The 22,879-nt window shown below is 41.6% G+C and overlaps 1 protein-coding gene across 2 annotated transcripts; it reads right to left on the reverse strand.

The window, feature by feature from the left end:
* Positions 1-754: 754 nt before the first annotated feature.
* On the reverse strand, positions 755-22,800 carry LOC112226797 (autophagy-related protein 9A). 2 transcript variants are annotated; one of them, XM_024391352.2, is made up of 15 exons: positions 22,445-22,800; positions 22,041-22,172; positions 21,305-21,348; positions 18,754-18,818; positions 18,461-18,631; positions 12,752-12,893; positions 11,803-12,551; positions 10,303-10,456; positions 9,476-9,655; positions 8,926-9,171; positions 8,440-8,681; positions 8,128-8,221; positions 4,922-5,009; positions 4,626-4,804; positions 755-4,283 (listed from the first exon to the last, which is right to left on the reverse strand). In XM_024391352.2, exons 2-14 carry the CDS (start codon positions 22,147-22,149, stop codon positions 4,644-4,646), a joined length of 2,445 nt encoding a protein of 814 aa, XP_024247120.1. In that variant the 5' UTR covers positions 22,150-22,172; positions 22,445-22,800; the 3' UTR covers positions 755-4,283; positions 4,626-4,643. The 2 variants fall into 2 exon arrangements, with proteins under 2 accessions (XP_024247120.1, XP_024247121.1); XM_024391353.2 differs by having other exon boundaries at positions 22,041-22,175.
* Positions 22,801-22,879: the final 79 nt, after the last annotated feature.

Genomic DNA, 22,879 nt, shown 5'->3' on the forward strand with positions numbered 1-22,879 from the left:
TCTGGCAGTGCTCCTCCTTGCACAAAGGCGGAGGTAGCGGTCCTGCTGCTGGGTTGTTGCCCTCCTACGGCCTCCTCCACGTCTCCTGATGTACTGGCCTGTGTCCTGGTAGCACCTCCATGCTCTAGACACTACGCTGACAGACACAGCAAACCTTCTTGCCACAGCTTGCATTGATGTGCCATCCTGGATGAGCTGCACTACCTGAGCCACTTGTGTGGGTTGTAGACTTGCTACCACTAGAGTGAAAGCACCGCCAGCATTCAAAAGTGACCAAAACATCAGCCAGGAAGCATAGGAACTGAGAAGTGGTCTGTGGTCACCACCTGCAGAACCACTCCTTTATTGGGGGTGTCTTGCTACTTGCCTATAATTTCCACCTGTTGTCTATTCCATTTGCACAACAGCATGTGAAATTTATTGTCAATCAGTGTTGCTTCCTAAGTGGACAGTTTGATTTCACAGAAGTGTGATTGACTTGGAGTTCCATTGTGTTGTTTAAGTGTTCCCTTGTTGTGTAGTGGCTTTGCTGTCATGCATATCAAATAAAATAAAATGGTGTTTGCTCATCACGATTTACATGCTAAAAATCACCACTGCTAGTTATCACACTAATAATCTGAGGGAAAAAAATATTAATTTATTTCATGTCTGTGAATTGTGTATTTATTTCATGTTTAATGTCAGTTTAGGAATTACATTTGGAAAGTTTGTGCTAATGAAAACATTTCCAACTCAATAAATGCATAGAATAGAACGTATATTACATTTTTTATTTCAAAGTACATTACATCTCGGAACACACTTCAATGATTAAATACACACGAAATAAGAATTCCTTCGCCTCTATTCAGTTACAGAAAACAAACACAATATGTATGATAAAGCTGTGTTGAAAACAAGTCATTTTGGCATGGTTTCTTCTCAGCTAGTGTTCCTTAAATTAACAAAACAAACAAAAACACCTAAGTAACAAAGAAAACAAGATGCCTCAAACTATTTAACACTAGAATACGAAAACGTAGCACCTTGTACCAGTCAAATATATATATATATATATTTTTTTTTTACTGGTTTGTAGTGGATAAGAAGCGATGATATTGAGTGGGGAGACACAAGGATGTGATAAAACAAATCATTCAACTTCATTGAAAAGGGTATAAAACACTCCAACAGCTTCTTTTGGATCGGGAAGGCAGACAGTGCAAAACAAAAACTTTGATCAGATTAATTCTCTTATCAAGTGAAGGTGATTTGACTACTTTGATGTCAAATAGCAGTCTGTTGTTACACAAGCCTCATCCACAATATTAGAATACAATTCCCACTGTATATTTGATGCAAAAACATGACCAACCTGCCAAAATAAATACTGTACATCACGTCCTGCTAAAATACAAAGTCAAATTTGATCTGATGGTTTACATACAATGGTTTCTAATAAGGAACTAACGCCAACCCTAAGGCACTGCTCAAAATAAAGCTACATAATAAACAAAGAGAAGTGAGGCAGTGAGATCTAGCTATGGAAACTGGCAAGACACATGACCTATCATGTCTCCACAACTAAAACTCAATACATCAGTAATGACAAATGGAACACCAACAGCCAATACCAATTGTAGCATTGACTAGGCCTAAAATGTTACTGAAAACATTTAGACATTTCCCCTACTGGCTGAACTTTTACTGACCAGAGGTAACAACAACCAGGTACGCGATAGGCCCACAGTGTGGACGATAACAATACTACGCATGGTGATGCTATATGCACATTATACATACTGCGAGAGAGGCCACTGAGGATGGGAGTTCCACTCACTATCCCTTTGAGACCCCAGCTCCACAGGACCTATCTAAAATGTAGTGTAATGCAGGTATCGATCAATAGACATTTTTAATTTCAGTCAGTGCAAAACGTTTGAGTCAATGTTGGCTTAGCATAGTTAGACTGATGACTACACTCACACCCCTTCGAAACACACATATAGAAAACGAAATGAAGAAAAGAGTCGTCAAACACCTGTGCTCTCTAAAGTCTTACAGTAGTGGTGGATACAGAGATATACATATAGATGTGCTCTAGGTTACTGGATCAGCCGGGCATGGATAGCAGCGACGGAGCTTTTGTGTAACGTTTCAATAAGCAGTTCTGGCTACAGTAACAAGGATACATTTCTCGGGGTGATGGGTGGGTTACGTTCAGCATTTACACACAAACATGTTTGCTTTCCTTTGAGTTGTACTGTACTGATGAAACCACTAAGTGGTGCTAAAGCACACATGAAGGATTGTTTAATTTCGAAGCTGCATATCCAAAAATGTTGTGTCAAAGACAAAAACAAAAAAATAAATAATCAGTTTTGTTCAATGTTGCATGAGAATTACATCCAGGACAATACATGCGTTTTACATGGGGCAAATTTAAGAATTAAAAAATATATATTATTAAAATTAGATCCCAATCATATTTGGTATGAATGTATTTACTATAAAGATGACTTCTTAAGGAAAACAATAAATGCTAAATTAAATATGAAATACTAAAGATATTCATAACTTAAAGTAACTGTCCAGGGAAAATCTAACTTTAAAAAAAAGTTGACTCATACTATACTTGTATTTGTGGACAAAACATAAATTGAAGAGAGAAAAAAGGACTTCAAAAACCCCACATCAAACTATCTCAAACAGACCATTAAAAAATGTTTGCAATTTTGGCATATAATACGATATCATGTTGGCCCATTGGCTGAGCTGGCCAATCAGCTGTCTATTTGCATGACCGGTATACACCCAAAACTTTCTGTTACCACTCCAACACAGAAAAGCTGCTTCTTAACATAATTACTATTTTACTCATGTTGGTCATTAATTAAATAATTAATTATAGGTCATATCTCAGAAATCTGGACAGTTTAAATATTTGGGACGACAAAGGGAGAATTATCTTATTTAAAATGACATCTTAGGCTGTTCTCTGAGAAAAGTAAAAATGCTGACATAGGATTAACTTACAAATAAAGTCAAACCACAAACTCCAACTGCTGTAATGACAATGTTAAGAACAGCCCTTATAATAAAAAGTTGACTTCTCGTGTGGACATTGGGGGAAGGGTTCTGTGAACAACATGCTGAGCAGTACATGCAAAATCAACAACACTTAATGATTCACTGTACATGATATGCATCTCTGCCTATTCTCATCGCTACCCACAACAAAGTAGTTACTGCCTGGGCAAATATGTCATCTTGATCTTCGTGCGTTTGTGAAGTAATACACCTCTGTTGCCAGTGGAGACAGAAGATTGGTGATCCTTTGATACAGAATAATCAAGTTATTACCTGTTAAATAATGTTTTAGGGTCACCAAGGACTTTAAAAAGAAGATAAATAACTTAATACTGACAAAAACATGGTATTAGGCCCATTAAAGTCATAGACATCAGTTTTTAATGACATTATGTCCAGTTTAGAAATGTGGTTAATGAATCTAGTCCATCTGTAGGCTTTTGTCAGATTTTCTTGTGGGGTCCTATTGGTGACCTAAGTAGTAGAGTTGCAGCCTACTTCAGGTCACCGCATTACTTCGCATCTTTCCCAATCATTAAAACTGACAGAACATAAGACGCTAAAGTGTATTTACAAATGTCAAGCAATAATAAGTAATGGCCAAATACGCCAATGTATAATTTTGCCCTCAACTTTCCTCATATAGTGAAAATGGTCAGGCAGCTAGTATGAGACCTTCACTCCGTACTCTCTTCAGCACCAGGTAAGACACCATTTCCACCATGAGAAAGTGAACCCAGACCCACATTGTAAAACTCCCAGATGCGCAAATAAAACATTTTTAAAAAAAGAAACACACGAAGAAATGCAACAAAAGTGTGACAGGTGTTGCTATGTTCCATGCTCAAGCCTGCCCTGCAAGTCTCCTGGCTGTGCATGCCACCCGTTCCCCGAGTTCTAAACACACACACACACAATGCTCTTTCACACTCACACAAACACACACAGACTCCAGTCCTCTATGAGCAACATTTATACATTTTATAACAAAATGATGACATGGTGAGAGGGATGGAAGACAGGTCAGTTTCCCTGATGCCACAACAACTCCTGATGTGATAGGAGAGGCATGGTAGTGGGTTGGAGACTGAGACAATGGTTATCCAATGAGCTCTCCCAACTGCCGTGTTGTGTTATGTGATGTCATGTCATAATACTCGCCAACAAGATCATCTAAGGCCACAATGTTCATCGAGAAAGGAGTGGAAACACTGCAAACGAAGAGGAGAGAAGACAATCAGCCACACACACTTTTTTTTAAGGTCCATTACGTAGTTGTGAGTATGACCTGACATTTCAGATAGAAATTAGAGTTATAGATCTGTCATTCTCATTGAAAGCAAGTGTGATAAGCGGTAGATCCATTCTATGTGCAAGATTTCTATGCCTCCCCTCTAAGTTTCTTTTTTGCTTCTTTTTGCTTTCGGTTATCAGCTTCAAACAGCTGAAAACTACAATATTTTGGGTTATTACTGGTTATAAAGATATTCACAGCAGTTTGCTTGTTGTATCACACAACTGTGTGTAGGAAATAGAGGTAAGATGGAACACACCCCTTTATTTAAGGCACTTTAACAACTACTCCTGGAGTCCTGTTTAGGAGTCGATCCCCTGTTGAGGACTTCCTCTTCCTCTGCATCCTCCTCCTCTTCCTCCGTCCAGCCTCCCAGACGCAGCGGGGTGGGCATACTAGACAGGTGGACTGCTGTGTGGCCGCTGTGCGTCTGCGAACCTGATTGCATAGAGGGTCGGCGTATAAGACAGTTGATAAACTGGATGTCATAACCCGACATGCTCCATCTGACTTAGCCAAGATCCTAAGTAAAACAGATGAATGACTGTTACGTACCCGTGTTGCTGATTAGATCTCTCATTGGCATTGGGTTCTGCCACTGGCCTGATGTCCTCTGGTGGGGGAGCGAGTTCTGTTGGTGGACCTAGAGACAGAAAAGGACACACTTGTGTGTTTGTGTGTGCGTACTAGGGCTGACCCCATTTAGTCGACTGGTCGATAGTCTGTTGGTGGACTGAGAATTTTTTAGTCGAACAGTTGCACAAATCTTGTTTTTTTTTATGGCACGTCTTGATTGACGCCTGTTTCAGTGGACTAATCCGTTGGAGGCCGTGGAGATGGCATACCAGTATCACCAGTAGTACATTTACTGTTAATTCCCATAATTTATCATCTACAATGTATGTTTGGTTAACGTAATTTCTGTTAATGCAGTCAATATTATTATTATTGTAGTATTTTACAGTTCTCATTGTCAGGGTGGACACGCTGTCTGCAGAGGGTTCAACTTAGGCTACAATTGTGAGAAACAAGTTTTGGTTTATTTCATTCCATTTACGAGCGGTCAATTTATTCACTGTTTTGTTTGGAGCGCTCCTGTCAATGTTGATCAAGGATACACACCCGATTACGCACAGAAGTAAGCCTTGGCTGCCGGGCCTGCATGCAAATGTAGGCCTATAAATGTGCCCATTTGGGGATCTGATAGTATTTCTGATCGTCTTAACTCACCACCACTAATGAGCTGTGGAGCTTCTAAGTAATTTTTTCTTCTGTCACGCTCGTCTGAATGAATGGACCAAGGCGCAGCGTACTTAAGAGTTCCACGTGTTTAATAAATATGATACTCACCAAAAACAATACAGAAGAAAACGAAATGTGTTGTTCTGGGCTGCTCACAGGCAGCTACACAAAAACAAGATCCCACAAACCACATGTGGGAAAAGGCTGCCTAAATATGATCCCCAATCAGAGACAAAAATAGACAGCTGCCTCTGATTGGGAACCGTACCAGGCCAACAAAGAAATAGAAAACAGAGATTGCCCACCCTAGACACACCCTGACCTAACCAAATAGAGAATTAAAAGTATCTCTAAGGTCAGGGAGTGACATCTTCACCTCAAAACAGCAAGTAAAGGAGGTCTGTTTTTATATCCATTGAGAATGACAATAGTTCCTTAATGTAGCATACTTGAAAAATATTTCCAGCTCGCTCCCTTTTGATAATCATCCAGCGAGAAAGGAAGGGAAAAAAAAAAGTCATGCTCTGATCCGGTGGAAACGTCATAAAATAGGCCTACCTGATTACTTATTATCCCTTGCGCAAATAGCCTACAGATGTGCCTGTCCAGAGCTCACTGGCTCATGAAACTCCAGAACACTTTAATATTTTATACAATGTTGCAAATTTGTTAGTACAATGTTTCAAGTTCCTCGCAGAAAGGTCATGCGTAGTCAGCTGCAACGTTTTTATTTGTTGGCTTTATGTATGGTTATTTTACATAGTCCCATAGGGTGGCGCACAATTGGCCCAGCGTCGTTAGGGTGTGGCCCGGGGTAAATAAGAATTTGTTCTTAACTGACTTGCCTAGTTAAATAAAGGTTCAATCAAAAAAATGTTTTAACTAAAAAGTTGGCAATGGCAATATTTGATTAAGATTTGTATAATTTTTCATTTAGATATAAGTTTTATTAAATCACATGACAATAATTTTGAGACAACTTTATTATAAAAGAAATGAAACTGTTCCAGGAAAATGTGCATATGAAAATCATAACTGGCACGCGGATCGGTAGAAATGACAAGATAAATTGGCACTCCAAATGGGAAAAAGGTTGCAGACCCCTGGTATAGCCTATTACTGGCAACTTCGGGAGTGTAATGGCAGAATCTGCGAAGGCCAGAAGCATCAACGGGAGGTGGTGGTTCGGGAACAAGTTTTGTTTCTTCTGGTTAGGCTACCTTGATCTCTTGCTCCCTCTTGTGTAATATCTGTGTCTTAATTATTTAATCGGTGTGCTTAAAGCATCAGACAAGCTTAGTAGCCTACATATAGTTGATTTTATTAAAAACACATAGGCTGTGTCACCCCCCTATCCACATCGATCGAACAGTAGTGGAGAGGGTAGCAAGTTTTAAGTTCCTCGGCATACACATCACAGACAAACTGAATTGGTCCACTCACACAGACAGCATCGTGAAGAAGGCGCAGCAGCGCCTCTTCAACCTCAGGAGGCTGAAGAAATTCGGCTTGTCACCAAAAGCACTCACAAACTTCTACAGATGCACAATCGAGAGCATCCTGGCGGGCTGTATCACCGCCTGGTACGGCAATTGCTCCGCCCTCAACCGTAAGGCTCTCCAGAGGGTAGTGAGGTCTGCACAACGCATCACCGGGGGCAAACTACCTGCCCTCCAGGACACCTACACCACCCGATGTTACAGGAAGGCCATAAAGATCATCAAGGACATCAACCACCCGAGCCACTGCCTGTCATCCAGAAGACGAGGTCAGTACAGGTGCATCAAAGCTGGGACCGAGAGACTGAAAAACAGCTTCTATCTCAAGGCCATCAGACTGTTAAACAGCCACCACTAACATTGAGTGGCTGCTGCCAACACACTGACTCAACTCCAGCCACTTTAATAATGGGAATTGATGGGAAATGATGTAAATATATCACTAGCCACTTTAAACAATGCTACCTTATATAATGCTTACATACCCTACATTATTCATCTCATATGCATACGTATATACTGTACTCTATATCATCGACTGCATCCTTATGTAATACATGTATCACTAGCCACTTTAACTATGCCACTTTGTTTACATACTCATCTCATATGTATATACTGTACTCGATATCAGCTACTGTATCTTGCCTATGCTGCTCTGTACCATCACTCATTCATATATCCTTATGTACATATTCTTTATTCCCTTACACTGTGTATAAGACAGTAGTTTTGGAATTGTTAGTTAGATTACTTGTTGGTTATTACTGCATTGTCGGAACTAGAAGCACAAGCATTTCGCTACACTCGCATTAACATCTGCTAACCATGTGTATGTGACAAATAAAATGTGATTTGATTTATATGGAATAACACGCTTTTTAAAATTTTGACCAGCCGATTGGTCGAAAGAACAGACGACTCTTGGTCGACCAAGATTTTTTTTTAGTAGAGGACAGCCCTAGTGTCCCAGTTAAATAAACATAAGGACCCTGAGGTCATCCCTTTGAGGTTACCTACCTCATGCATGTAAATAGCATGGAGACTCATCTCGGCCAAGGCAAACTCTGAAAGCATCGTCGTGCTCCTGATCCGAGAGTCACTGGCTGACATGCTGAGGAAATAACAACAAGCTATTATTAGCAAGCCTAAAAAAACATCTAAAAAAAATTCAGCACTTAATCCACCCACTTTCAACTAACCTCAATATCAAATCAATAACACACTTTTGGCATGCAAGTATCCAATCAAGCAAAACTTTTGTGTTATAGAACAACCTAAACACTGTGTGTTGTGGAGTGCATTTGCAGAGCGTGGAGTCTGTTTATCTACCTGTCAATGACAGTGCGGTCACTGCAGTACATGGTGCTGTCGGGGTGGGTGGAGGGCAGGAGAACATGCGAGTGGGATCGGCTGGCGTGGGGGAGCTGGGAGTGGGAGATGGACAGCGAGGCCAGGACGCTGGCGGCGGCTGAGGCAGCCGTGCTGGGAGGGACGAAGCGGCGGTCTCGGCCGGGTAGGCCTGACGCGGTCAGAATAGGGTGGGCCAGGACACTGGCCAATAGGTTGTCAGGCTGGACAGGAAAACATAACCCAGAGATACAGAGGTCAGTATACAAGAAAGCTGACAAATAACACAACATAATGTAATCCAATACTAAACAAAAATCTTTGAGAAATGACAATACATTGACATCATTGTTGGATGAAACCGTTTGAATGAGAGTAGGGGTGCTGATACAGAGTGTTGAAGCAAATATCTTCCTGTGTACGAACTGTGACTGACTAGGAATTGGTGGTGGTGAGTTAGTCACTCACTGCGTTGCCGGACTCGTTGGAGAGCAGTGAGGAGCAGAGCGGGGCCTCAGAGAGCAGCAGCTGGGTGGGGGGTCCTCCCTGAGCGTCCTGGTGCACCTTCTCCTTTAGATGGCTGATGAACACTGAGCTCTCCTGTGGGGGTTGCCAGTGGGGGTTCTTTATGGTGAAGTGCATCAGGGACAGCTCAGTCTTGCCGTTCTCAGCCTGCTGGTACACAGATGCCTCTGTCTGGCCCTCTGACATCCACTGAAAAGACAACCGGGTGGTTATACATCACTCACAGGAACTTTGCCCAACAAAAATATGAATTAACACCATTATACAGGTCACTAATATCAGGACAACAACAACACACACAAAGTGAAACTGATTTGTAATAGCATGTACAGTATGACTGATAACTTGGCGATATCTGACAATTAACCGCGTTAGTCTCTCATTTCAACACGCCAACACTCATTTCAATACAAACGACGCAACAAATCTTTCCCAATACGGTAAACATCCCAAATGAGCGAACGGTAAAGCCGCAGAGGCGACCTGAACTCACCAGTGGGTTTCCGTGGCGACGGATGTCCATCTGTGCGAAGGAGCAGATATCGCCAACTCCGACCACCTCCACGGTGAAGTTCCTGAAGAAGTCGATGATCTCCAGGGACTTGTTCCTCAGGAGGAAGATGAGGATGAAGGGCGTGACGATGGGGCTCAGCAGCTCCTCCAGGATGAACACCTAAACAGACAGACAGAACACTGGTGAGTTACACTAGAAAGGGATTCGCATTGGGAAGATATGTTCAGACTTCAGATCCGCACGCTTTAAAAAGGGATACTTTGGGATTTTGGTAATGCCCTTAATCTATTTCCCCAGAGTCAGATGAACTCGCGCATACCATTTATGTGTCTCGGTGATCGGTACGCAGGAAGTTGGAGGTAGTTGTGCGAGCCAATGCTAACTAGCAATGACTAGACGTTCTTGGGTGTCTGATAGCGTATAGCCTGCGCCATCCTTCATTGACGTCAATGAGAGATTTGCTAGAACAGCGAAGCACTCGGATCTCAAGTCTGACTACTTTACATAGTATCACTCAAACAAATGTTTAAAGTGCTGTAACATCAATTCATTCCTGTGTGGGGAGTGTCATATTATGGTGAATTCATTGGAATTGGAGTGTACATAAATAACTACTTACAATTAAAGCACTTGTTTAGGTATTGAGTCATTCAAATAAGTCAGCCTATGTTAAACCCTTACATGTCTGTTACAAGGACAATTTAATCTCAGACCGTACCTAAAAGCCATATAAAGTTCAGTAATTCCTTTCCATCTAAGGTGAAGCCAATGAGCCGTCTATTTACTGTCTGGCCCTTCTCACCCACCGCTTTGTACTGAAACAGCTGTGCCACCTCGTCCCGGGTCTCACTCTTGTTGGCGTTATCCCTCCAGTGGTCTGGCATGTAGTGGATGTGAGCCAGCACACACTGCAGCAGCTGCTCCGGGCACCACACCATGTGCTCGTCTGGGATGAACGACCTGAGAGGGCATATTCACACAGACGTCATCTCTCTTTTTCACACAACACATATGACATAGATCATGGACGGACTGGTATGTTTGTGGGTTTTGTTCACAAACATTGGCACATCCTAAAATCCGATGATGGTCTCGGTAATGTGTTTTCGGACCTTCCCTTGGTCGTATTCTCGCGGGGTAGAAATCTCAGAGACCAATTGGTAAACTCTGATTTACCACCCCAAGATATTCCTGAACAACGTCTATTTGCGCCCCTACTGGATGGAAATTACAAATGTAATGGCTGTGCTCAATGCAATGGCACTTATAAATGTAGATCCTTCAAACACCCACAAACAGGGAAATCGATCCCAATAAAAGGTGTTATTACGTGCTCCACTAAGGCAGTTATTTATCTTATAACTTGTCCTTGTGGTAAAAATTATGTAGGTAAAACAAAGCGTGAATTAAAAGTACGTATCTCAGAGCATCGTAGCACCACTAGGTGTAAATTTTTTACTTATCCAGTTGCAGCCCACTTCTTGGAGGCAGGCCACTCGATTTCGTCTCTGCATTATATTGGCATCGAACATGTCACCCTCCCTAGGAGAGGGGGTGACCTTGATAATTTATTGTTAAAACGAGAGGCTGCCTGGATCTTTAATTTAAAGACCCTTGCGCCCTTCGGTCTCAACGTAGACTTTGATCTGAAGCCATTCTTGTGATTATTGCGACTTTGCCATTGTAATTGTTTGTAAGCTTGTGTAGTCAAATTAATCTATGATCGTATGCTATCCATTTGTTGTTTGTATGCTGCACTTTGTATGACATTTTAATATTTGATTTATTAACCAATGATATTAGGCCACTCTTGGCCATGTTTACAAACACCTGTGTCTTTTGACACTATATAAACGAGTCATCCCACAGTGTTTGTGATTATACCCTGATGAAGACAGCTTGGCTGTCGAAACGTTGGTAATTAAACTTTTGCATCTGAGCTCCTAGAGAGTGCGGCTCTCTTTTATTTTCAAGTCTTCTACTCCGCTAGCCAGCACCTCGTCTTAATAGGTGTGCGTTTCTTTTTCTTCTAGATGTTTGTGGGTTTAACAGGCTGAATTTCTTTATGGATAGACGTTCCCTAGAGCTCCCTCCCTTCTACCCCCCCTCGCTCATTCCTCATCAGATTTGTTAGAATTGGTGGAGTGGCAACCATATTCTGGAAACTAGGTTGAGCTGTTCCATACCAACTCATCCGCAATGGGAAGCGGGAAGGAACGACTTCTTTGAACAAAACACAACCAGTACAAGATCATCCCGAGAGGTCACCATTCCCCCTGTGGATGCCATTTTGTCTCCTCACTCACCTGGTGATGGTGATGACCACTCCCAGCACAGTGATGGCGGTCAGGATATGCTGCACGGTCAAAACATCCTCGTCGTACACGGTCAGTGCGATGAGCACGGCCAGCACCGAGCCCGAGAAAAACGCCACGTTCTTGGCCAGCACGGTCAGCAGCGGTGAGGTGAACGAGTTCATGTACTTGGAGGTGGGCTTGTAGCCGCGACCCAGTCTGCCGTGCAGCTCGTGGTCCAGCTCGTTGAAGTGGCGCAGGTAGAGGCGGCCGTACAGGGACCAGCGGCGTGCTCCCAGACTCCCCGGCTCCCTCCTGATGACCTCAGTGTAGCTGAAGAAGGCGTAGAGCACCTGCCACACCAGGATGAAGGGGCAGAGGAGCAGGTTGGCCACGCCCATCAGAAGAATGACCCGGCTCAGCTGCTGGGCCAGCTCCAGACGGTTGCCTGCACGTTTGTACTTGGGGTGCAGGTTCCATTTGTTCTGGAAAAGCGACCCCGGACCCCAGAAGAGAATCAGCTCAAAGTTGTATTTGAGGCCCTGGGTGAGGAACACCAGATTGCCCAACAGGGGGAGCTGTAACTGTACAGGTAACAGGGACTTGTTGACCATGGCTACCATGTAGTTCTTGAAGCGCAGGATGCGGTGGTAGATGTCCAGCTCAGTTAGCTCCTTCTTGTGGATGCACATCTGCTGCTCCCGCTGCAGGCTGATCAGACGGTCCTGCACCTCCTGCCATGTGAAGTTACACAGCTCGCCCTAAAATGGCGAAAGGGCAGAGGTCAAAGGTGTTCAGAGGGACTCGTGAGTAAGGCGGGTGGGCACGACCACAAACATTTATCTTGGCGTCTTTTGAAACCATTGTAATCCAAGCAATCTTATTTTGCTAAAACAGTTACTAAAACTACCTTGAACCAGTTGGCAGATCACAGTTTCATGAGACTGGGATCACGCCTTACCATTCTGATCTTCAGTGCTTTGATGTAGAACTGTCGGATCTCCCAGTAGTGGAGGACGTTGCAGAAGACCTTGATCATCCGGTAGACCCAGAAGATGGCTGCCATGATGAGCAGGAAGATGATCCAACTGTTCTCCTGGATCCTACAGAGGAAAAGAAAGGATGACAAAAGGGGGGAAAATGTATATTTAAGAGATTTGTGTTTTTGGCCCCTGTTTGACATCAGTGGTTCATTCCACGTAGTGGAAAATGCATGGGTGTGGGAAGATGGCACGAGCCATTCATCAGCTGCATAAAGAGCAGGTCAAAATCATTAATTTTCACCATTGATGTATGATCAAAATAACCATCTACAAATGAGAGTAAAGGAGCCTTATGAATCTGTTGCTTTTAAGACTCCTCACGGGTGACCTGAACCAACCACATGTTGTAATTAAGCTGTGGGGCCTGAGAGGTAGAGCTCTGCTACCCGACCAGCCCGACGGGCATGTTTTTTCATCAATAACTAGGGTAAGGGCAGGGCTCGGTTATCACTAAATTGATCACTAACATTTTGAAGCGGAGTCATTTGCACGTGCTCTGCTGCGCAGTAGACATGTCTGACTAAGATCATAACATTGTGTCAGAAATGCTTTAACCTCGTCAAATATAAGACGAGAGATTATTTCACAAAAAATAAGTTTAGAGATGACGAAAAGTAGCTAACAGCTAACTGCTGTCTCATGGCTCTTCATTAAGCGGAGCAGCCCAAGTGGCGCCGTTGCTATGGATACTCACAGGCCGCCATAAGCTGAGTGCATGCAGAGTGACACAGAGGAGCAGCTAATGGACTTACAAAATGGTGGAAGTTATTTCTGATTTGGCAGAAGCAATCGAGCCTGGGTAGGGCCTGAACGTCGCTTGCATGGGTAGGGCTCGGGCTTAAAATTCATGCCCGTGCAAGGCTCTACTGAGAGGTATCTTCAGATACTGCACTCCTGTTCACAGTTTGTAGCTTGGATATGTCTCAGTAACAGTCTCTCCTGCGTATCAGAGAATTACTAAGAATCAGCTGGTAAAGTATCCCATTTCAAGTCACACACAGGTTATTATCTAGCTAGCCATCCTGGTAAACATATTCAGGAGAATAAACAAATGCAGGAGTTTAATTTTGAAATGAAAAACCAAACACAAACAGCGTTGTCACAAAGTTAGGCTACTTCCTGATTTGTGTGACATCTCTTTAATTTTGAGACCAACTCAATGATGAAATAGAGAGGAGTTGGGGGAAGCAGACTAAGTCAGTAGTTCTAAAATGGTGGGACATACTGTTCCTGGGTTAGAATTCCTAGCAGTGGTGTGTAATCATCTTCTATATAAACACCCATTCAGTCACTGAAGTTTTTAAGGGGGGGGGGGGTCTACTATAACCCCGCAGTCTAGGATTGTGAGCAGAATCAGATTAACGATATTGCAAAAGACAAGAAAGATGGTTTATCCATTTTGGAAAAAGATTTTGCTGTGGTGGGGTCTGGGTCTTGCTGCAGTACTAGGGGATGTCATGTGGTCCACAGGCTGCCTGCCCAGATTTCACAGTGATTCCTTCCAGCTACTGAGTCTCACCATTCAGGGACTATCCATTACATGGTTTTCCCTGGTACTACTCTGAACACAGATACACAAATAACCTGCTCCAGGAACCAGTCATCCACTACAGGCTGGCGGTGTTGCAACTTGCCTAGTGTTTACAAATGTTTTAGGAGAAGGCTGTGTGAATATGCAGGGCTATAAATCAGTCATAGCAGGATAAATACTTAACTGAATCTATTTTTTATACTCAAATGTAGTATTTTGAAATAAACAGCTAAAATGTACAGTAGTTGCTAGGCTGTATAAATCCCATAGAGAATGCTCAATAAGCGCTAATGAGCACATTGCAAACATTTTATACAGTCTCAAACACCACGTGACTGGGGACGGCAGGTAAGCTTCATAATGAAAAATTATGTGACAGGTGAAATGAAGCACGCAATCTTCTTTATCTCCTAACGTATTGCACAAGTTGACTGCAGGTACTTACTTAAAAGTAGCTACAAATATTCAAATGTATAAAAGATATTGAAAGAAATTGTTTCAACGCTGTTGACGGTATTGAAAAGCCAGTATGTTGCACAGAACTTAATTTCTCGTTCAGATATGTCTTTTACAGAGAAGTCATGACTACCAAAGCTTTTGCTTGGTAGGCATAACTAACTAAGCTCTTCAACACAAGGTTTCTCAGCACGCATTACTCAAACAACTCAAATTACTCAAATTTCACTAAAACGGCAGCCATTCCCTCGGTCCATTGAACAGAATTAGACTTAAGTGCTCGACAGCAATCCAAATGAGTTCAATTAATGACCACTTTCAATTAGGTAATAGGACATGACAATAATAAGACTGCCACTCAAAAGAGCTCATTTTACAATTAACATCTCTGATACACAACTAAATGTACTCCTCATAATGTTCTGAGTGGAAGAATAACCCAAAGGCAATGTGAAAGTAGGCCAATGCTCTGTGCTCCACGAATGTGAGCCTATCTTACAGTAAAACCACATCTCTCACAAATCTAATAAGCAAATATTAGCCTCGGAATGACTGGTCAAAATTACATTATGCTGGACAAATTAAATCCCTTTTCTCAACCCTGATGAAGTTCTGCAGGCTCTTAGATTTATACCCTGGTATTACTGTGGCCTTGTCAATACACAATTTAAATGAAAAAGGATTTAGATTCTGACATTGGTTGTGGTAAGACAAGTGTACATCAGGAAAGTGTACATCATGCACTCAAGCACCTTCATTTCTGCCAGATCATGTACAAAAACAATAAACCTGAACTGGTAACAGAGATAACTGGGTAGACATTGTTAATGTTGTCCTCTAGCTGGAAAGCGCAGATTTTTATGGAATATCTACATAGGCGTAGAGACCCGTTATCAGCAACCATCACTCCTGTGTTCCAATGGCACGTTGTGTTGGCTCATCCAAGTTAATCATTTGAAAAGGCTAATTGATCATTAGAAAAACCTTTTGCAATTACATTAGCACGGCTGAAAACTGTTGTTCTAATTAAAGAAGCAATAAAACTGGCCTTCTTTACACTAGTTGAGTATCTGGAGCATCAGCATTTGTGGGTTCGACTGCAGGCTCAAAATGTCCAGAAACAAAGACCTTTCTTCTGGAACTTGTCAGTCTATTCTTGTTCTGAGAAACAGTTTTATTGCTTCTTTAATCAGAACAACAGTTTTCAGCTGTGCTTACATGATTGCAATTAATTAGCCTTTTAAAATGATAAACTTGAAATAGCTAACACAACGTGCCATTGGAACACAGGAGTGATGGTTGCTGATAATGGGCCTCTATGCCTACGTAGATATTCCATAAAGAATCTGACATTTCCAGCTACAATAGTCATTTACAACATTAACAATGTCTACACTGTATTTCTGATCAATTTGAGGTTGTTTTAAATGGACAAAATAAATATGCTTTTCTTTCAAAAACAAGGACATTTCTAAGTTACCCCAAACTTTTGAAAGGGAGTTTATATATACAGTTGAAGTCAGAAGTTTACATACACTCAGGTTGGAGTCATTAAAACTCATTTTTCAACCACACCACAAATCTCAAAACTATAGTTTTGGTAAGTCGGTTAGCACATCAACCTTGCACATGACAAGTCATTTTTCAAACAATTGTTTACAGATGATTTCACTTCTGATTCACTGTATCACAATTCCAGTGGGTCAGAAGTTTACATACACTAAGTTGACTGTGCATTTAAACAACTTGGAACATTCCAGAAAATTATGTCATGGATTTAGAAGCTTCTGATAGGCTAATTGACATCATTTGAATCAATTGGAGGTGTACCTGTGGATATATTTCAAGGCCGACCTTCAAAGTGTCTCTTTGCTTGACATCATGGGAAAATCAAAATAAATCAGCCAAGACCCCAGAATTTTTTTTTGTAGACCTCCACAAGTCTGGTTCAATCTTGGGAGCAATTTCCAAACGCCTGAAGGTACCACGTTCATCTGTATGAACAATAGTACGCAAGTATAAACACCATGGGACCACGCAGCCACCATACCGCTCAGGAAGGAGACGTGTTCTGTCTCCTAGAGATGTACTTTAGTGTGAAAAGCGCAAATCAATCTCAGAACAGCTGCAAAGGACCTTATGAAGATGCTGGAGGAAACAGGTACAAAAGTATCTATATCCACAGTAAAACGAGTCCTATATTGATAAAACCTGAAAGGCCGCTCAGCAAGGAAGAAGCCACTGCTCCAAAACCGCCTTAATAAAGCAAGACTACGGTTTGCAACTGCACATGGGGACAAAGATCGTGCATGATCGTGATGAAACAAAAATATAACTGTTTGGCCATAATGACCATTGTTATGTTTGGAGGAAAAATGGGGAGGCTTGCAAGCCGAAGAACACCATCCCAACCGTGAAGCACAGGGGTGGCAGCATCATGTTGTGGGGGTGCTTTGCTGCAGGAGGGACTGGTGCCAAGGTATTGGAGTGGCAATCACAAAGCCTTGACCTCAATCCCATAGAAAATTTGTGGTCAGAACTGAAAAAGTGTGTGCGGGAAAGGAGACCGACAAACCTGACTCAGTTACACCAGCTCTGTCAAGAGGAATGGGACAAAATTCACCCAACTTATTGTGAGAAGCTTGTGGAAGGCTACCCAAAACATTTGACCCAAGTTAAACAATTTAAAGGCAATGCTACCAAATACTAATTGAGTGCATGTTAACTTCTGACCCACTGGGAATGTGATGAAATTATTCCCTCTACTATTATTCTGACATTTCACATTCTTAAAATAAAGTGGTGATCCTAACTGACCTAAGACAGGGAATTTTTACTAGAAATAAATGTCAGGAATTGTGAAAACTGATTTAAATGTATTTGGCTAAGGTATATGTAAACATCCAACTTCAACTTCATACGCGCGCACACACACACACACACACACATTATTAACAGGCTGACTAAATTGCAAAATAAATGTAGAAATCTATATTATTCAATTATTGCACCCACACTGCTCACGCGTGCCAACGAGCGTCTGCGTTGGCAAGGACTAAAATAGAAATCAGTTCTATTTGTGCCGCAGATCGCACTGCAAGTCATGCCTCTCCCATCTCCTCATTGGTTTATAGAAGCAGGTACCCACGTGCCATCTCCTCATTGGTCAAACCCACATGGGTGACTGAAAGACGAACGAGGTCAGTGGCAGTAATGCACCTAATTTATTAAAGTTGCCAATTGCAATATAAAGTAAAGATAAGAAAAAGCCTAGAAGGAGGAGATGACTAGAAACGATTCAATTCACCGTTTCATGTTTGGATTAATTTTTGGAGTAGAGGACCGTGTGCATTTCAGGTGAAATAACAACTCAATGTTTATATCCCAGGACAAATTAGCTAGCAACAGCTAGCTAGCTAAACGGGACAAATTAGCTAGTAAGTGCAAGCTAAATTACCATAAATGTTTAATGCTTTTAGACCTGTACCCAAATTAATGTAATTGGTTCAGAGTTTGTTTTATTATTTTAACCTGCGTGTCGTGATCACGTTTGGTGTGGGGGGACAAAATACATTTATGCACTATGGCACACGCGCACAGCCGGTTTGGGTTCCATGTAAGACAATACTGATTGACGTACCTCTCAGTGCACTGCTGGCTTGGTAGGATGGCATCAGGCAGAGTGACCTTGTTTCTGTCCAGGGGGTTCTGGCCAGGTCCTGTATGGTTCACTGCCCGATTGGCAAACAGGATATCATACTCCACACAGTTGAACAGGAATGTTGTGAATGTGACCACAAACAGGAACTGACTGCAATAAGGAGTTTGAGATTTTGGGGTTAAACATCAGCCGATATAAACTTTGAAAATCGTCTTAAAAGTAAAAACTATCTTACAATAGCATGAGGATTGTAAATAAATCGATATACTTACAAAAGTTCAAAGAACTCTGATAACATCATACAGGCAAAGCCATTCTTCTGATGGAACTGATAGATGTGGAAATTCAAGTCAAGAAAAACAAAGAATTTAAAGGGAAATTCCATCTCATAACATCAACATCATATTCATTATCTCCAACACCATACCAGTGTCTACATAAGTGAGGTGTCTACATATGCGTTTCTATAAAGACAATAAGGTCCAAAAATATGCTTCTCTGTAACACCACAGGGTAGGATTTAAAAGTAAAAAAGACAGCTATTTTTAAAACTTAGCCAGAGGGAGGGTATTTTCTTGCTCTCCACATCACCGCAAATCAAACATTTTCAAAATCACTTGTTTTTTATGTTTTAACTTTGATATCATCATGTAGAACTTTTTCAATTTGATTATTTTCTACAAAATGTTGAATTTCAGCATTTTGACATATGTAGACAATGATATTGTGCTGGAGATAATGAAACAGGTTGAAAAGTGGTGGAATTGCCCTTTAAGTGTTGTCACACCCTATAAAACAATTACTCTGACGTAACCTTTGATGTTTAATCGAATAATAACAATGCATGTTTATTTTTTAAGTAGACCTAATACAACCCATGGAGAAAGAAAAAAAACAACAAAGCAACTTGAAGTGAACCAGTCTGGCATCAATATCATTAAAGTACAGAGCATTTGATCTGGAAGAACACACATAATTGAAAGTCATTCTCCTGAGGCAAGTGCCTAATTTAAAGTCACTGCATCATAAATTGCATTTGTATCTAGCGACATCATACTGCCTGGATTAGATTAAGCTGTCAAAACTGTGTCTAAAATTGCTTCTTTATAAATTAGATCATTAGGTGACAGTACAGGAACACATATTATAAAGCTGCAATTTTAAACATCACCTTGAAAGAATTCTTCTTTGCAACCCAATAAGCCACAGCATATACAGTGTCTTTCGGAAAGTATTCAGACCCTTTGACTTTTTCCACATTTTGTTACATTACAGCCTTATTCTAAAATGAAGAAAATAAAACAATTTCCTCAGCAATCTACACACAATACCACATAATGACAAAGCAAAAACAGGTTTGTAGAAATGTTTACAAAACATAAGTATTACATAAGTATTCAGACCCTTTGCTATGAGACTCAAAATTGAGCTCAGGTGAATCCTGTTTCCATTGATCATCCTTGAGATGTTCCTACAACTGGATTGGAGTCCACCTGTGGTAAATTCAATTGATTGTACATGATTTGGAAAGGTACACACCTGTCTATATAAAGGTCCCACAGTTGACAGTGCATGTCAGAGCAAAAACCAAGCCACGAGGTTGAAGGAATTGTCCGTAGAGCTCCGAGACAGGATTGTGTCGAGGCACAGATGTAGGGAAGGGTACCAAAACCTTTCTGCAGCATTGAAGGTCCCCAAGAACACTATGAACTCCATTATTCTTACATGGAAAAAGTTTGGAACACCAAGACTCTTCCTAGAGCTGGTCGCCGGGCCAAACTGAGCTATCGGGGGAGGAGGGCCTTGGTCAGGGCGGTGACCAAGAACCAAATGGTCACTCTGACAGAACTCCAGAGTTCTTCAGTGGGGATGGGAGAACCTTCCAGAAGGACAACCATCTCTGCAGCACTCCACCAATCAGGCCTTTATGGTAGCGTGGCCAGACAGAAGCCACTTCTCAGTAAAATGCACATGACAGCCTGCTTGGAGTTTTCTAAAGGCACTCAGACCATGAGAAACAAGATTCTCTGGTCTGATGAAACCAAGATAGGAACTCTGATTGCCAAGTGTCACGTCTGGAGGAAACCTGGCACCATCCCTACGGTGAAGCGTGCTGTTGGGATGTTTTTCAGCGGCAGGGACTGGGAGACCAATCAGGATCAAAGCAAAGATGAACGGAGCAAAGTACTGAGAGATCCTTGATGAAAACCTGCTCCAGAGTGCTCAGGACCTCAGACTGGGGCGAAGGTTCACCTTCCAACAGGACAACGACCCTAAGAACGCAGCCAAGACAATGCAGGGGTGGCTTCGGAATAAGTTTTTGAATGTCCTTGAGTTGACCAGCGAGAACCAGGACTTGAACCCGATCTCATCACCCATCTCTGGAGAGACCTGAAATTAGCTGTGCAGCAACGCTCCTCATCCAACCTGACAGAGCTTGAGAGGATCTGCAGAGAATAATGGGAGAAACTCCCCAAAAACAAGTGTGCCAAGCTTGTAGTGTCATACCCAAGAAGACTCAAGGCAGTAATCACTGCCAAAGGTGCTTCAACATAGTAAAGGGTCTGAATACTTATGTAAATGTGATATTTAAGTTTTTACTTTTTAGGAAATTAGCAAAAAATAAATAATTTAAACTGTTTTTGCTTTGTCATTGTGGGGTATTGTGTGTAGATTGATGAGGGAAAAAACTATTTAGTCAATTTTAGAATAAGGCTGTAACCTGACAAAATGTGGAAAACGTCAAGGGGTCTGAATACTTTCCGAAGGCATTGTATATTGCCAGAGAAACATGTTTTATCACAACATTTGTTAAAAGGATATTCTTGTGAAAAAGTTGTCCAGATTCTTGATATGGTGCCATGAGTCTGCAAATTAGGGGTGAGAAAAAGAGATTCAAAGAAACCATTACTTTTTTTCCCCCTCAACAAAACAGCAACAACAGTTTTGATCAGGTATGAATCGAAGAAAACAACAACTTTAAGTGAATCTTGTGCCTGTGCTTATGAGTGATGGGGGTGGGGGTGGGGGGGGGGAATCGATAGTTACATATAGGGATACTTATTTTTGATGATACATTGTGTCATTTTGACAATATTGCAATATTATGTTTGTGCTAGTTGGCTGTACCTGCACCAAAACTCCAGTATTTTGCCTTCATACTTTGTCCTCCATTTTCTTTTTAAATTGGAAGACAATTTGTTTTCAGCACTTTTATTTCCATGACTGATCAAAACTCGTTTTGTCATGGCTCTCGTCCCTTTGCAGCAGATACTGTATATGGTGAGCAATATGTTTGGAACATCGAATCACAATACATATAGAATTGTGAGAATCGTAATGCATATCATATCGGCACCTAAATATCGAGATAACATCTTATCGCGAGGTCCCTGGGAATTCCCATTCCTAGTGCTTATAGGAAACAAGAATCGTGCCATTACTGTGTCATTACAAGAAATCACATTTCTCACCAAATCATATTGTACCATAAGATAGCTTTATGTCTAGCCCTGATAGCTAGGACAAGATATGTTATGTAATATAACTGGTACAGTACCTCTCAGGCCCTCTGGCACATGTACTAATAGGTCCTCTTCCCCGTGAGGTGAGTCCTCCTCAAAGTCCTCAATCCGTTGGTACTCCTGGTAGGTTTCTAAGTTGGCCATAGTGCTTCACATTCTCCCTGCACCTTCTCCAACAGGCAAGTTGGGAACACACACACACAGTGTTATTGTGACGTTTGTTTTCTATGCAGTTGCTACCTAGTTAACAACATTAGTTTAAACGAAATCAGACAGGTGAGGGGGATTGCTAGGTAGTTACTATACGTTAACTATTATGCTAACGTTATCTAAATAACATTACATACAATGTGGCGTTGAATGGTTACCTATGACCAACAAAGCTATAAACCAGCAAGTAGCTAGCTATCTAGCAAGGTATGTAGTTAACTGTTCTTACCTCTCTCAGCTTATTTTCTTGCTAGTCAGTCAGCCAACGTTTCTCGTTTATCCTTGACTGTCTTGACGTAACGCTGATACGGTACCGTTACGTTTGCTATGTGGCTAGCTAGCTGTTGTTCCCTTCTCGGTCCATTCGCTGGATTCTGATTTCAAGTGGCCTGGATTAAATTCTACGTTAATTGTCGCGCTATTTGCTAGAATATCCACTGTTTTATATATATATATATATATATATATATATATATAACTAATAACCATTTAGTGTTGATAACTATTTATGGTAGATAACCTAGTTAGCTAGCTGGATCATTTGAGGTGGGCTTCCACTGTTCTGTCTTTCACAAACAAACCTCAACAAAACATCATTTGACGTCACTTGGTTTTAACGATCGTCACTTCCTCAAGACGATTTCCCCCCACTCCCCTTTTCACA

Source organism: Oncorhynchus tshawytscha, linkage group LG28 (assembly GCF_018296145.1).
Source record: "Oncorhynchus tshawytscha isolate Ot180627B linkage group LG28, Otsh_v2.0, whole genome shotgun sequence".
NCBI classification, from domain to species: domain Eukaryota; kingdom Metazoa; phylum Chordata; class Actinopteri; order Salmoniformes; family Salmonidae; genus Oncorhynchus; species Oncorhynchus tshawytscha.